This window comes from Lepidochelys olivacea (assembly GCF_965140295.1).
Source record: "Lepidochelys olivacea isolate rLepOli2 genome assembly, chromosome: 2".
NCBI lineage: Eukaryota > Metazoa > Chordata > Testudines > Cheloniidae > Lepidochelys > Lepidochelys olivacea.
The window spans coordinates 224,751,395-224,768,670 of record NC_140412.1 but is presented as its reverse complement, the minus strand read 5'-3'; the positions used below and the strand labels follow the sequence as shown (position 1 = coordinate 224,768,670).

Sequence of the window (17,276 nt, the reverse complement as noted above, 5' to 3'; positions counted from 1 at the left end):
CCTTCGACTAGATTCTGTGCTACATCTTCGGAGAGAGACAGTGCAGAAAGTGACCCCATGAGCAGGAATGGAGGTAAATAGAGGTGGTTTACAGTTACACTACCTTTGTACTACCTATATTATGGGCTTCTGCAGGGGCTGAAACAGTCCTTGTAGTAAGGTACAATAGCCCCAGGGAAGATTCTTATCTACAATAGCCTAACCAGTGCTGCTTTTCAGCCCAGAATCCCCATAGAGCTGAGGGCTATGAACACATCCCCTCTCACTTGCACCATGCCCTCTGCGCCAGGGCCTGAAAAAGGCAGGGGACGTTTAAGGCAAACCACATGTTCCCTTTTGGCCCTTATACACCGTTGGAGTATCATACAGAGTTTTGGCAGGGTTTAGAATCTAGCCTCTTAACTTTACAGCCTAATTGTGGCATTAAGAATTTAAACTAACTAATGAAAACTAGAGGAAGGAATGCTGTCTAGCACAGTTAATGAATTATACTAGGGATGAATTTTGCCTGCTATGGGTGTGTGTCCTTTTGCTGACCTCCAAGGTAGAATCCTTGTGACTATTAGAGGCCAGGGATCCCCCAGCTGGCTGGGCCAGGTAAAGCTAAACTTGTCTGAACTAAGCTGGATGTTTCAGCTAAACTTGTCTCAGCTGGATGGTGCTCTCATGCCAATTTTACCAGCCTGGGGCCAGAGTCTGATCTTATTTATAGTGGGATAAATTGGAAATAACTTGACTGAAGTCAGTGGATTTACTCCCAGTATAAATCAGCGTGACAAGATCAAAGTCTGGCCCATTACCTTTTAATAAGAGATAAGGGACCATTTCTGATAAATGGTGGTCTGAGAGTGACTCACCTGCCAGCATACGGCCTTGTGGCTGCCCCTGGCATAGTGAGGTCTTCTTCAACATCCCCTCCAATAGCCACTCCTTCCCTGTGGTGGTCTGCGTCTTCTTGTGACTCAGCCCTCTGACCAACTCATATTCAGTCCCACCACTTCTAGGGTAGCTGAAACGCCCACCAACAAGTTGTGCAATGGCTTTGTATCAGGTCTTCTCTGCCTGTCTCTGGGCCCAGTAGTCCTTACAGCCCTTGTCTCAGGGGAATCATGCCAACTTCCTCAGTGGCCTGTAAGAGAACCCAGGCCCTCCCTCCACTTTGAATTCCATTTCAGGGATCCTGTATTTGGCAGCCAAGGTCTGCTCCCTCAGACTCCATGCTGCCAGTCTGGACTACTTCCTACCTTGGCCTGTCCCTAGGCCTTTCCCCCAATCCCCTTTTCAAACTCTGCAGAGCAATTTCCAACTATTATAGAGAGCAATGCTTCCCAGGGTTTTCTTCCTCGAGATTCAGTTCCTTCCCTTCTGACAAGGTTCACCCTAGAAGCAGCGATGGATTAGCGACTGGGCCAACAAGGCCTGTGCCCAGGTGCCCTGGCCAACTGGGGGGGCCCAGAAAAAATGCACTGCCAGGCAGTGGAAGCTCAGAGTCCCAGCCACCAGGCAGGATGGGGGAAGCCCCAGAGGCCCCGACCCCAGGAGAAGCACTGGGCAGGTGGGGGAAGCCCCAGCGGTCTCAGACCCCATCCCCGGCAGAAGCTGGGGGGTGGCAGGGGAAGCTCCCATGCCCAATCCTGCTCTCTGGCAGAAGCGCTGGGAGGGCAGGGCAGGAGAAGCTCCAGCACCCTGACCCTGGTCCCCCACAGAAGCATGGGGCGTGGCAGGGGAAGCCCCATCACCTGGACCCCCGCTGTGGCCCTAGGACTGGAGGAGTCTCGCTCCAGTGGGGACAGAGCTTCTCTCGTCTTGGGGCCACAGGGGGCAGGGGGGTTCAGAAAGGAGCAAAGGGGTAGCTGAGAGCTGCAGTGAGGGGAAGAATAGGGGGGGACCCTGGGTGGAATAGGGGCAGGCCCCAGGTGTGACGTTCCCCTCCAGTGTTATCTGGACCAGTGATCTGCTAGGTCACCCCAATCCTTGACTCTGGGAGCCAGCCTTACCCTGCTCTGCTGTGAGAACCCCCACTCCTGGGCTGTTCATGCACAGCCTCTGGCATGTAAGCTGCTCCTTGGATTGTGCAACTGAATGACACGAGCCAATGTCTCCGGTCCCAGACACAACCCTAGGAACCTCATTCTTGCAATGTCCAGTTATGTCCACTGGAGGCTGCAAGCTTATATGAGTTTGTCAATTTAGCAAAGAAATTGATATGCACCAGGCTTGTTATCCCCAGGGGAGCCTCTGTCTTGCTTCAAACCAAATGCACTGCTTCAGATAGAACAAACAAACAGATTTATTAACTATAAAGATAGATTTTAAGTGATTATAAGTCAAAGCATAACAAGTCAGATTTGGTCAAATGAAATAAAAGCTGATCTTAACACTTTCAATGTCCTTACAAACTTAGATGCTTCTCACAACAGGCTGGCTGGTTGCTCTTCAGCCAGGCTCTCCCCTTTGATTAGCGCTTCAGTTGCTTGGTGTGGTGTCTGTAGATGTAGGTGGAAGAGAGAGAGAAAGAGCATGGCAAATGTCTCTCCCTTTTATCAGGTCCTTTCTTACCTCTTGGCTTTACTCTCCCCCAATTCAGAGTAAGGTGAGCAATATCTCATCGCAGTCCCAAACTGCCCAAAGGAATTGGATGACTCCCTCGAGGGTCTAACAGATTCTTTTCTTGCTGCCAAAGCCAGTGTCCATTGTTCCTGTGAGGCTGGGCTGGGTTTGTCCCATCCATGCCCTGATGAGGTGTGAACTGCCTCTCAGTTCTTGGAGAGTTTTTGCCTAGACTTTCTTTAAGCCATGAGGATACATTTTCAGCCTCATAACTATATACATGAAATTATAACCTATAACCTTACTATAACATCACAATAACAACCATGCTCAGTGCATCATGAGCCTTCCAAAGACACCCAACATGACAAACTTTGCATTGGATACCACACAATCATTTTATAAAGATGAACATGGGGGAGTAGGGTGTTCCCCCGAGGTACAGAGCATCACACCAGGGAAGGGGCAGAAAGGGGTGTGGCTGTGGGCAGGGCCACAGGCAGAAGGGGAAGATCTAGGGGTGGGACCACTGGCAGAAGGGGTGAGAAGGGGCCCCCCACTTGCTTTGGCCCAGGGCCCCAGGAAACCTTAATCCGTCTATGTATAGGAGCTTGCTTCACCTGTATCTTCCCAGTATCTCCCATGGTGTTTTCCAGAAATCTCTTCTTAGGAAAGGATCTCAAATCCTACTGTCCATCTAGACCTACTGCCCTGAAGGCCTTCTATTATTAGTCTCCCCTACCCCTCACAGCTGGGTCTCATCTTTAATTGGGCCTGGCCCACCCCACAAGGACACCCAGGTGTACAAATTGCTTGCTGGCTCCAGTTAACTCCTTTTATACCAGAGTTGGGTATACCGCCCATCACAATTTGTTATACTTGAATGTGGGATAACCTATATGAGGGTGTGTGTAATATGCAAAAGTCATTGGAGCAGGGGGACTGGACTCTTGGTCTCCCCCTTTCCCAGTGGGTGTCTTAACCACTGACCACCTGACTCCAGGAGAGGGGTTCCCAGTTCTGGATTGCAAGCAGAGATAGGCACCTCCCTGAAGCCTGGACTTAGGTGCTTATCTCTGTGAAAGTGGTGGGGCTTCACCGCTCTCATTGGCTATCTTAGATGATTCCACAGCTAGCATGTTGGCTCTTGTGGATTGCATTCCATAAGAACGTACGTGACTATCTCCCTATTCATTGTATAAGGAGTCTAGGTACCAAAATCAGGCTTTGTGGATTGCAGTGTCATTCCTGTAATTTTCTAGGTACCTAAAGGTTAGGTGTTGCAGTGCAGAGCGTGCAATACCTAATTCTCTTTGTGGTTCCGGGCCTCAGTATTCGAATAACTCTGCTCCTTTTGCAATCAATGGTAAAACTCCCATTAACTGCAAGGGGAGCAGAGTTAGGCCAATGCTTGGAAAATTCCACCTCACATTCTCTTTTCCAGGAGCTTTACTCTGCACAAGGGGCTGAGTATTGGGAAGATAAGGCCTCTAAAATTTCATAACTTTGCACTGGACAACTTTGTTCCTGTATAAATAGTAGCTGTTTCTCTCTCTCTCTCCTCCCCGCTCCCCTCCCCCCCTTTTTGAGGATTTTGCCAGATATGTAATAATGAAGCTTTGGAAAGTAAAATATCAACTATACAATGCCTTTGTTGAGAAAGTTCGTACTAGTCTCACAGGACAGGAAAAGTTTGCTATTGGACTGAGTAAGAATTTTTACATGTGGTTAACTGATGGGATGAACTGTAAACTACCTTTACTGGTTATTTTCAGTCTTTTTAATGCTTAACTTTCTGCGTGAAAATGCTGCAGTTCTGCATTTTGTCTAATAGTTATGGATCAAATCTGAAGTCCTTCTTTTGCTGTTACTCAGGCATAGGCAGGCAAAACTCTTATTGATAGTGACTTCATTATTTAGCTCTTTATTAATTACTTAAGCAACCTTAAGTCTAAATTTCTGTGAGAAGGTATCTGTACGTGTGTTTGTAAGGTATATATTGAGATGGACTAAACTTAAACCCTGGATTTGAACACCCCCAAACTGTGGTGAAATTCAATTCTGGACCCAAATTTAGTAGCTGTCCAAATGTGCTAATCCAAAATTCTAAGGGCCAGATCCTAAACTGGTGTAGCCCCATTGACTTCAATAGGCCTATGCCAATTTACCCTAGGTTGGGATCTGTACCCTCCTGAACTTTGGGAAAGTTTGCAACTAGATTTCGATCCAAATTTTGTGGTACAGGCACATCTCTAATATATCAGTAGATAGCTTGTAAGTCAATTTCTAAAATGCTTTGGGGATTTTTCTCAGTGAAATATATACATGACAGTTATCTGACTGGCTTCTGGGAGCTGAACTAAATCAGGCCTAAATTTAGACATTCAGAACCTAGTCTGAATAGTAGGTTATATACTTGTGGCAGGAGTGGAGAGGCTGAAGTAGCCCTCTGTGCCCAAAGTACACCCTACTGCAGTAGTTGGGGTGGGGGCGTGGCAGGGCCCAGGCTAGCCCCTATGGGGGATGGGGAGGAAGCGCCACCCTGCCCTGCTCTTCCCCCAGCTCCACTCAAGCCCCATTCCCAGTCTGACCTGCAGCTCAGGCTCTGGTGGCGGCCATGCTCCTAGTCCCCGTGGCAGCTCTGCTCTTGGCTGCAGCCCTGGCCTCGGCTCCCGGCTGCAGCTCCAGCCCAGGACTCGGCTCTCGGCTCCTGGCCCTGACTGTGGCCCCTGGCTCCTGACCAAGGCCCCACTTCTGGTCCCGACCATGGCTCCAGCCCCACCAGGGGTGCCAGAATGGCGGGGGGGCCATGGCCTAATCACGTTTTACCTGCCGTAAGGGCGAATGATGGTGGGGTGGAGGTGGAGAGGAGTGAGTGGGGGGCAGGTTCTTGGGGAGAAGAGTTGGTGTGGGGCTGGGGGCTTGGTGAGAAGGGGCGGTGCGAGGGCAGGGCCTTGGGGGGAATGGGCGGTGTGAGGGTGGGGCCATGGTTTGTGCACTGGTGCCCCCCCACTCTAAGGGAGCTTCTGCTGATCCTGGGCCTCACTCCTGGCTAGGGCTCCAGACCACAGTTCCGAGGGTGGGGGAGAGGGCACAGATTGGTTTCATTATGGGTAAGGGAGGGCGTGACGGAAAAAGTTTGGGGACCACTGCCCTACTGGGAGGGAGAGGACTGAGGATCAGTGTAGCAGCAGACTCACTATCTCAATATTCCTCATCCCTCAGACTTCTGCTTCCACGCCTGTACTTACTCATTCTGTATTGCCATGGGAGTGACTTTCACTCTGTGCAGGAGGAGAGCACTCTGGGCTTGATCCAAAGCCCAAATAAAGTTAAAGGAAAAAGTCAATCCTCAACTTGTGTAAACTGTTGTAGCTCCACTGAAGTCAATGGAGATATGATAATTTACACCAGCTGAGGAGCTGGTTCCCATTGACTTCACTGAGCTTTGAATCGGATTCCTTATGTGCTGCTCCTCAAACCCATTCCCTCCTTGGCCTAGACTGGTTCTGCTACCAGGTATTGAGGTGTGGGCTGGATTTACTTGTAAGCAGTGTCAGGATGAGCTCCACCCTGACATCTGGTGGTGAGGTGTGGCAAGTTGTGGAAAAGCACTTCAGGGGCTGATCTCATTTGCATAGGCACACCCACCCCGCCTAGAATGAGGCCATAGCTGCCCAAATGGTCACTTTGGCTGCTGTGGGATCCCCAGTCTCTCTGTTATTGGGGCAGGAAGAATAAATTGTTATTACCCTGATTATGGGAACTGTGCTTGGAACTGTACTTGGCCTTTTGTTATGATGGAGGGACTCACCATCAACTAAGTAGCACTCGCTAGGCAAGGGTCATGGGTTTTAAAACTTTGTGACTGGAGAGAGGCTGGGGACAAGTATTAATACTTGGTGGCATGGGCCCCTTGGTGAGGGCCTTACATGCTAATTGCACTTCCTCCTCTCTCCACTGTGGAATATCAGAGCTAATTTTGATTCCATTAGGAGTCTAGTTACAGGCTGCTGAGCTCACTTTGGGCTAATGGTGCACCAGCACTGAGGCTCCCCTACTGCAAGCTGAATTCACTAAAGAGCTGAACTGACTAAGAGCTGAAATCACTGAGTGTTGTGTTAAGTAGTGGAGGAGCCTGAAGATATATTGTGGAGCAGTTTGTGGGACGGCTGGAGTGCCTTGTGGACAGGCTGGTGGAGCAGTTCGTAGGACGGTGGGAGCTGCTTGTGGGACGCAGAGCAGTTTGTGGGACGGCAGGAGCTGCTTGTGGGCCGCGGAGCTGAGCGAAGCGAAGGCCTATGGAGCTGTGGAGTGGTCAGCTTCAGATCATATAAGGTGCCTCTTACCCCTGTCCCATCTCCACCCAGGTTGGGAGGTAAAGCTCCGCAAATAAACTTTCGAACTCTGGGGCTGCTCTGACCAGGGACAGAGACTTTTGGGTCATTGGACTTTTGGGACTTTGGGTGATTTGGGGTTGCTGGACTCAAGAACCAAAGGGAAAGGGGCATGCCCCAATTTGCTTGGGCTGGGTTTTTTTTGCTCATGGGTTGTGTTATGAATCCTGTTGGTGGTGTTTCCCCAACATAATGCCACATTGTTTCTCTCTGTTATTAAAAGGCTTTTTGCTACACTCAGACTATTTGCTTGCGAAAGGGGAAGTATTGCCTCTTGGAGGCGCCCAGCGGGGGTGGTATATATTTGTCCCAGGTCACTGGGTGGGGGCTCGAGCCGGTTTGCATTGTGTTATTGGAATGGATCCCCTAGATATTGAACCCGGCCCTTGTTGCTGCCAACTCTGACGGGCAGAAGGGTTACATACTCCTCAGTGGAACACTTGCACGTATTCATCAACCACTTAAATACTGACTTAAGCAATACCCACAGTCAAAGGTATAGCGCAAAGCACACACATTAACGACATTCAAAAACAACATTGTGGATTTCAATATCCCAAATTCCCTTTTTTATTAAATACCATGTTTCTGAATGAGCAAGGAAAACTTCAGGCAAATCCACATAAGATGTAACAAATATTAATTTGCACAGTACATGATTTCCAGAGAGCTGGAAGTCAACTCATGAGAAATATAAATAACCCCTAAACAAACAAAATACCAAAAAAGCTCCAGTAAGCTCGAGAATTGCTTAAGCCCAGATCCTCAGAAGTATTTAGATACTGAACTTCCATTGATTTCACTGCGTGTTCAGTGCCTATATACCTTTCATGATCTGGGCCTTGATGTTTAGCATTCATAAACAATTCACTAATGCATAAATATGTCCAGGTTTTCTTATGCATGTGGCATTTGGCAACTACCATATATACTCAATCATAAGCTGGTTCATTTATAAGACGACCCCCTCAAGATGGATAAGTAAAAATGGAAAAATTTTATGACCCATTCATAAGCCGACCCTATAATTCAGGCTTCGGCAAACTTTGGCTCCCGAGCCGTCAGGATAAGCCACTGGTGGGCAGAAATGGTTTGTTTACCTTGAGCGTCCGCAGGCACGGAAGTAAACCTAAGTAAACAAAGTGTCCCGGCCCGCCAGCTGCTTACCCGGTGGGCCGGGACAGCAACTGGTGGGGAAATTTTTTTGGGGGGAGAAGCTGGGGGTCAGGGTAGTAACCTCTGTGACCACCCCCCACATGACCCCACCCGTAGCCTGGGACCCCCACACTCTCCCCATCCCATCCCTTCCCACCTTAGCTGGCCTGGCTGGAGCTGCTCCAGCAGGCTGGGCGGCATGGCAGGGCAGCGCGGCCGAAGCATGTTCCCGTGGGCTGAGCCGGGTGGCACGGCCGCAGCGTGCTCCAGCGGGCTGGGTGGTGCGGGCACAGCCTGCTCCAGCAGGCGGGGCAGGGCGGCGCAGCCACAACCTGCCAGCCCCAGAGCTGCAGCTGCTTCAGAGGCTGGGGGGAGAGCAGCGTGGCCAGAAGCAGAGAGACTCTGGCCCCGCCTCTTCCCTTCTGGCTCTGCTGGCTGTGTTGCCTCTCCTTACTCCCTCTGTTGCGGGGAGGGGCTGTGTCCCACCTCTCCCTCTCTATACCCGTTCATAAACCGACCCCCTTCTCTGATGCTTCCCTTTTTTACTAAAAAAATTCAGCTTATGAATGAGTATACAAGATATATCAGATTTTTGGATACCTTTTTGGATACGTTGGTGAAAAGATTACGCTAAGCTATTATCAAGTTTAACTTAAACTATTATCAATCAGTGAATATTGATCAGACTCTTCCTTTTACTTTATCCCATAATACAAGAACAAGAGGTCACTGGATGAAATTAACAAATGAGTAAAAGGAAGTACTCCAAACAGCATACAATCAAATTGTAATATTCACGTCTCTAGGAAGCTAAAGAGAAACAATCTGACTGAATTTTAAAAAGTTTTATAATTTTATAAACATTCCAAATACGGTACCAATATTTGCACTATAAAAGGGTTATACTATTGCAGAGTAATGTTGCAGGTGTATATTTCAAAGTAATATTTGAAGTTATAAAAATTAAAAATCCTATAAAACCTATGGGTAATTAATTAATCCCATCATGATTCAGGGCAAACATTGATAGCCTGCAAGGGGTCAGGAAGGATTTCCCTTCATGTGGTATTTTGTACAACTGGCTAGATGTACTATAGGTTTGTTTTTTCACCTTACTCTGAAGCATCAGGTATTAGTTGTTGTCCAATAGCTGGAATAGACCTTACTCAGGTGATTAGTCATATTGAAATCCCATAGCTGGATTGGGTCTTTTATATGGTACATCCTATGTTACTGACACATCCAGAGTTTTAAAGTAATTTTGAAAGAAAATTATGTATGTAAATTTTACTAACTTAATACATTTAAAGTCTGATAATCATATTCACACAGTTTAGAAGTGTAACTGAAGAATCCTCAGACTGCAGTAACATACTGTTTTTGATATTTCATACTAGTGTACTTTTCTTTGTGGAAAATTTATAATACAACCCTAGCATATGAAATGGCAATTTCCTGCATATGCATTCAGTTGTTTCTCCCATTGATGACAACAGTGATCAGTGTTAAAAAGGAACAAACCACTGGAAAGAAACAAATGCCCCTAATATGGAAAAACCACCAGAAGGGTAAACCTTTAGACCTAGAAACATATATGACAAGGGGTAAAATTTCAAAATTTCTTAAGTGATTTAGGAGCCTAAGTTCTATTTCCAAACTTCTACATGCCTAAGTCCCTTTTGAAAATGGGACTTAGGCACTTTTGAAATTTTTAACTCAGATCAATTTAAAATGGGCCAGAAATAGTGATGTTCTTTCATTCAGTGCCTTGTAAGCCAAAACAGAAAATACTTGCATCCTTGCTTTGTACCCTAGTCCTATCTTTATTTTCAGATATCTCAGAGGAAGAGGAAGGGGAATGCTTGATTTTTCCTGGAGTAAAAATATTGCAGTTATTGTTTATCTAAAAAATGAGTATGTCAGCATATAGCTGTTATAGATATATTTTGCTGTAGATCAAAAGGTTATTTTCATAGCTACCCGAAGGCCTGATCTCCCCTGCCTTGCACCTTGTACAGTCATTTACTCTTGTGCAAAGTTGGTGTAAAATGCTACCATTTGATTTGGTAGCATTTTACACCCACAACATACAAGGTGAATCACTACATAAGGTAAAGGCAGTGGAGAATCAGACTCTAATTGATCAATGTTCTATATACATTCAATGTGTATAGGAGTATCAGCTTGGTGACCTAATGTTTTTAGGAAAATAGTAAAAATAAAAAAACAGCTGGGAGCATAGGAGGGTGTGTATGTACCAGAAGGTGATAGGGCTTTATAACCATCATGGCATTTTAAAAACAAACCATGCTGGGGTAATTTTGTCTGCAAAGTTCTTTCCAGGCTAAATAATATCTTTCTTCACATCAGCCATTCAAGAATCTTGCTTTGCATCAGCATGTCGGCATATCATACCACAGTGCTCATATCTGGAAAAGTAGGAGAGCAGTTAGAGAGCTCTGCACGAGATGTGAAGAGGCTGGAGGAACAGAAGAGGGAATTGCACAGAAACCCAGATGCTGCCTTCTGAAGCTATGAATAAAGCACTGTTAAGGCTAAAAAAATGTATCTAAAAGGCTCCATGGATGTAGAAATGGAGCATATCATACTTTAATTATTCAAACTCTTAAATCATTTTTATGTCATATGCTATTGGACCATCCATGGAAAATCCCAGATAGAAAGACACTCTTTCTATGCTTTTGCCACTTCTGAGACGGCCTAAGAAAGCAGGTCGCACTGGTATACTGATTTTTTCATCAATTCCATAGTCCACATAGACAAGATCATTTTCGACCTTGCCATGTAGACGAAGCAATAGATTTTGGACAACCTTTTCTTCCCATATGCATCCTTTTTGCCACAGGGAATGCAAGTCATGTACTTGGAGCTTACTGAAAAAGTGATCTATTTTTCCTTTGTGAACAAGCCTATTCAGACCTCTATTATTCCCAAGATAGAAATGAGCAATAGGCTGCTTGGAACGACACATTTGTTTGTATTGCCCTCTAAAAGACTTCTTCAGTGATGTGACATACTTTTCCATTTGCCTGGAATCCTGATCTAATTGTTTTTGATTCTCTGGCCAGAATAATAAAGAGGCTAAGAAGTAAGGTTCTGAAAATCGATGCTCTAGACCTACTTGCTGTAGGATTTTTCTAAGCTGTGCATTCAATTCATGAAGAGCCCATATCTTCCTGGATTTAGGTTTAATACAACTGAGAACAATGTTTGCCAAAATGAAATTCTGTTTCTCCCTCAATAGGGGTGCATGTGTGCATTTTTCAATCAAAAATGTATATTTATTCACTATGTCTTCCATTTTGCTTTCAACTTTTTCGTGACTATTGAGATACTCCAAAAGCCCAGAGAACCTGTCTGCTTTGGAAGCCTCCAAACTTCTCCTGCACTGATCCTCCTGCCGAGGCAAACTGAGTTTTGAGCTCATTGGATTGTCCCCCGATATCTCAGGATCCAAGTGGCAAAATATTTCTGCATATTTGTTGAAACATTCTCGAACCTTCTTACGTATTTTGAACTCCACACTTTCTTTTTCAATATTTTTTGTTTTCAGAAGGACAAAGTAGTTCTCAAAAAAGTCAAATGCCTCTTTCAAACTTGAGCGCAAATTAGATAAATAACAACAGTAATGGTCAAGTGCAAACTTATATTCTTCACTTTCAGTAGTTGCTGGTGGGATGGGATGCTTTCCTGACAAATATTGTAGCATATCTTCTTGGGACAATGGATTTTTTTTGTTGAAAAGAGGAGTACACCCAAGAATATCTATAGTGTATAGACCAGTTTCTATCTCCCCCAAATAACCAGCTGTATTATAAGTATCATACCTCCTTTTAGACTTTTGGAGCTGCAAAGCTTCTCTTACATTGTCTGTACTTTCATTTTGTTGTTGGGATTCTTTAAAAGCCTCTGAAGCAAACTTAGCAAGCTCTAGCAAACGTTTCAGGTCTTCAGCAGTTATGACCTTCCTTTTTCCATTTTCATCCACCCAATTTTTTATCTGACTTTTAAAGACTTGGCCTAAAGTGTCTGATATATATGAATTGTTAGGGGCTCTCTTTCTGGCTTTTTTGGCCCACTCCAGTGCAGAGGCAAAATTCTTGTCTATAATGTAGTAGTGTCTTGCTAAGGCTTGGCAAATGAATGGGTTTTGGCTAAATTGAAGGGCTCCTTCACGTAGCACGCTTTCAACTTCAGCACTACCTTCTTCCGTCTGAATTTTTTCAATTAATGGGGAAAACAATGTGTCTGTGTCATCTCCATGTTCTTTACGTTGTCTGGTAAGTAGCATACTTTGCACATCATCTAGAAGTTTTCTTTTTCCCATGTCAGAATCATAAAATAAATTCTGTTTTAACAATTGCAGTGTTATTGCACTTTTAGTTAACCTATAGGTTAGGTTAAATTCTTCTAGACAGCAATTAGCGATTAGTGGGTGAATGATACGCACTCCTTTGTATGTTTCATATTCTTGCACCTTACTTTGTATTAGAATATTAGAACAAATTCCCATCTTGTCTTCTAAACTTTCTTTACCCCAATGTTTGCCAACTATTCCTAAGAAATCTTCACATTGCGATACTGAGATAGTGGACTCTGTAACGTAAGAGTTTAATATTGCCAGGAAGGAAATAAGTTGTCCTTGTTTGCTGTTAATGTCCAAACCTTTCAGTGTGTTCTTGACCACATTTTTTATATATTCTGGATTAAATTGTTCTTTCATAATCATAAATGAATAGAAATCTTCAGGGTGTTGATGCTGCTGTTTAATTTCTTCCAGTTTCTTCTCAAAAGCCCGTTGCTCTTTGAAAGAAAGTTCGCGTTTTAGATTAATGCTGTCTGATTGACTGCTCTTTGAGCTTTCCACAGGATTCTGAGATCTCATACAATTTATGATGATCACTAGAGGGTTTTCATAGCTAATGCATTTTCTTGCTATAGCTGACTGAATTTCATGCTGCAGAAGGTAGACATTTTCTTGCTCTTCAAAATCATCTACAAGAAGTAATACTGGCAAGTAATCTTCTTGGTTGGTTGCGCCGTAGGTGATTAAAGTTGTCGTCTGTGTTCCGACTTCTGCAAAATCAACAGTTTTATTTTTCAGAACGGCACATCTGAATTTCTTCTTTAACTCCCAGAGAACATGCATAGCTAAGGTTGTTCCACCACAGCCTGGAGAGTGATAAAGATTGATAACTTTTGATGGTTTTTGTGTAGAGGAGTGGGATGAAGATTGAATCAACTCTTCAAGTTTTTCATAACTGTCCCTTTTGATAAAGGGGGAAGAATAGTTTTCAGAGGAGAAATAAAAATTCCACCATGAAACTTTGCCACCCCGGTAAAAATGCTCTTCTTGAGATTTTCTGAATTCAGAAAACTGAACTTTATCCTTCTCTATATCTGTGTCTTTGCATTCATTTTCACAAAGTATTTCCAATGCTGTCATGAAGTCTTCTTCCTTCTTTAGAAGAATTGTAGAAGAACCATTACATGGTAAAAGCCTCTGAGAAGACTGTGTCACAGATTTCAATTTAAGGATAGTGCCGTTCACTGTTGGAAGGTTTAAATTAGCAACACATCTCTCAGTAAGTTCTTCTGGACTAATGAATCTGGCTTGCAGAAGATCTTTCCATAGTTGGAATGTTTGTGCACCAATACAAATGCAGAGCATGTCTTTAAGCCCTTCCAGTTCTTGGTAAAATGTGCAGAATGTTTCAATAAGGGGATCCCCTGGATCTTCCACTTCAGAGAGCAAAAGAAACACTACTAGAAACTTTCCTCTTTGCAGTACCTCTGGGAGTGAAAGAAATGAAATCAATTTCCTGACTTCAGCAGCCCTCTTTTGTTGCCACAAACTGGGATCTAAAGGTTGATATTTTTCATCATTAAGGTCTGATCTGCCATTGCAGAATATCCAGCTGGGCTGGTGATAGAGATTCAGATCTTCAATTATTTCAGAAAATGATTTGCCTTTCATTAGATACTGATTTGGAAAATGAAGGTTTGCACCTCGTTTTTCTCTGTATTTTTTGGCCACCCCAATCTTTTCTGACTGAGAATCAAACTCCAGCACAGCAAACCATTTTACTTCCTGCAAAAAGTCTAAGTGCTGTGTTTGAGATGGATGGCACTTGTTTGTTACTAATATATACCGGTCATAATAGGAATTATCCAGCAAGTCCTTGCTACCTGTTAGTAGGCTAATCAGCTTTCGACCCTCATTCTCTTTCTTCTTTCGTTTTTCTCTGTGTTCTTCCTCTGCTGCTTTTCGACGATCTGCTGCAAATGTAATCTTGGACTTAAATGACTGGAGTTCTTTTGGATTATTAAGAATGTTTTTAGAGCTGGGTCCATCCCGTATAAATAGAGATGGTTCCCAAGTTTTAGTCTTAAAATTGTAATTATTTATATGGAAAAATTTTGTTTCACATATAGTGTGGCTTGGAACTACATCTACTTCAATGACAAATGTATTTGATGGAGTGTTATTTTGCAATAATACTTCCACAAATCTAGGTTCCCTAATGCAGGCTTTTGCAACACAGACAAAACTTCGGTCAAAGTACTTTTCAATTTTTTCATTAAAATCATCAATAAATTCATCTTTACTGCTTAGTTTCACTCCTATAATTTCCCCATGTGGCTTGTTGCTTACTCCAAAATGAATTGTACCATTGGTGCGGGAATTCATACATGCAGCAGCAAATCTAAAGGTTTCATTGCTAAATTTAAGCTTAATATCCTCTTCTGTTGCATTCTCTGTGTTTGTGAACAGTTTGAACTCATGTGCTGGCTCAATGAGATTCAGTGGCCCTGTTTCAGGGACATTAAGAATATAGTGCTGTATATAACGACGACTATCATGAAACTCATCAAAAGGATATGGCAAACAGTTTTGTCTGGTTGGATGTTGATTATTTTCCAGTAATTTCTTTGATTTATCTTTTGCTTCACCTAACTTGTTTTCTGTTCTATCTGTGAGCACAGACTCCATAGACTCTGTGCATTCAGATAATCTAAGTTCTTGTGATTCACTGGCATCTGCTGACTTTGATTTTCCTTTATTCTTTTGGTCTTGCTTTGCACTCCCTCCATCTTTCTTCTCCATTAAATATTTTTCATCAAAAGTCTTTTTTCTACCTTCTTGTCTAACTGTCTGAGCTGTGCTTTCAACTAGAAAGTTAAATTTCAGTGCATTCAAAATTTGAAGAGCTGGGCCATACGTTATGCCTATAGCTGTAAGATGTTCTGTAGTAAACAGCTTCAAGTTTGAACCTGTCACATCTTGGCTAAACAAGATTTCACCATATTTCTGGTCAATCTTAAGTTCTTCAGTTACCCATTGTTTTACTTGTTCTTTTGTCCAGTCATCAATATTTGGAGGCAGATTTTGTTGTTCATTCTTCTCAAGGTTTTTAACTTTAGCCCTTGAAAGAAAAAGACAAGATAACCAAAACTGTTATCTATTACAGTATATTAGTTTTTAAAAGCTCTTTAAAATCATATACCATCTAATTCCTTCATTAATGGTGTCTGAAATATAACATAAAGAAACACTTAGTCTACATGGAGAAGATAATAACAATGCCTCGGTCTTGTATAGACTTTAAGGCTCTACATATGTCAAACAGATTAGCTTTAGTATTATTGCAAAAAGAATAAAGATATTTCACTTTTCAGTCCCTGATTTAAATTAAATTAAGGTCAATAATGAACAAAATTTGTGAGTCTCTGATAGCCATTTGGTGGCCTATATCAAATGAGTTGGAAGCTTTGGTCCCTTTGTTGGTCAACAGATGTTCATACCACAAACTCCATTATCACAATTGGATCAAATTGGTACTATGTTTGTAGTCTCAGCAGGGAAACCACTGGTGAGGTGGTTTGGGGAGTCCTGTACTCCACTCCCAGTGCTCAGTTCAGTGGTGTCCAACCTTTTCCGCCTGAAGGCCGAATTCATTATTTAAAAAATAAGAGCCCACAATCAATAGTTTGAGGCAAATATTCTGCTCTGTTCCACTCCTTTTGCACCATGCAGACAGTGCAAAGGGATCACAAAACACTCATAAGTCCCCTGCTGGGGAATCCTCCAATAGGTATAGAGTCAACCTAGCTATCTCCTATTATAGTCTCACCACAGCTGCAGGTGCAGGATGTGTTTCAGAGTGGGGAAGGACTTGTCAGATGGTGAGGAGAAATGGCTGAGATGTGCTGTGCTCTGTAATCCCTTGAGGATTAGAGGCCGCTGGTGCAGGTCAGAGCATCCCTATATCAGAGAATCAAGTAGTAATAACTGATAGTTGGGTCTCAGATTCTCTTCCTTTTCCTGGAGTGCCCTGGTTGGCTGTGTGGGGAGAAGAGCCATCATTTGCTAGACACTCTTCTAGGCACAGTAAGAGCCAGTTTAACTCCTATCCTGCTCTTCCTCAGGCTTCCACAACTCAGCAGCAAAATAGGCAATGGAGCATTCAAACCTACACTCTCCTCCTACACAAGAGAAATTGGAAAATTCTCACTGATGAGAAGTTTCAGAGTAGCAGCCGTGTTAGTCTGTATTCGCAAAAAGAAAAGGAGTACTTGTGGCACCTTAGAGACTAACCAATTTATAAGGTGCCACAAGTACTCCTTTTCTTTTCACTGATGAGAAGAAATTTGTTATAACTGGCATTACTGAAGCCTGGTGGGATGATCTGCATGATTGGAATGCTAAAATCACGGGTTACAACCTGCTTAGGAAGGATAGAGCGACTCAAAGAGGCTGGGGCTGGCACTCTACATTATCGACATCGTTATCTGCTTTGGAGTTATTGATAAATCAGAACATCAGGATCCCAAATGCATATGAATCAATGTACTAACTAACAAAGCCCAAGAAGGGTGCTTCCTAGTCTTTGTTACTGACCACTGCATCACCAGAGAACAGGGTGAGTACCGGTAGTTCCTTAAGTTGCTGTCTGTAATTTGTGGAAAGAAAAAAATTGCGTTATCACAGGGGACTTCAATTTGGGATACATGGTGGAGGTCTCATTAGAGCAGTGGCAAAACAACATTAGAATTTCTAAAAATTACAGATGATAATTTTCTTTTGCAAAACGTGCAGCACCCCACACGAGGTAACTATTTTGGACTTCATTATGACAGATATAGCTGTAA

At 43.5% G+C, this 17,276-nt stretch overlaps 1 protein-coding gene across 1 annotated transcript; it reads right to left on the bottom strand.

Moving 5' to 3' along the window:
• Positions 1-10,728: 10,728 nt before the first annotated feature.
• Positions 10,729-16,910, bottom strand: LOC311516786 (sterile alpha motif domain-containing protein 9-like; the record flags this gene model as incomplete). The annotated part of the gene is made up of 2 exons (XM_084621124.1): positions 10,729-15,550; positions 16,900-16,910. 2 exons carry the CDS (start codon positions 16,908-16,910, stop codon positions 10,729-10,731), a joined length of 4,833 nt encoding a protein of 1,610 aa, XP_084477250.1.
• Positions 16,911-17,276: the final 366 nt, after the last annotated feature.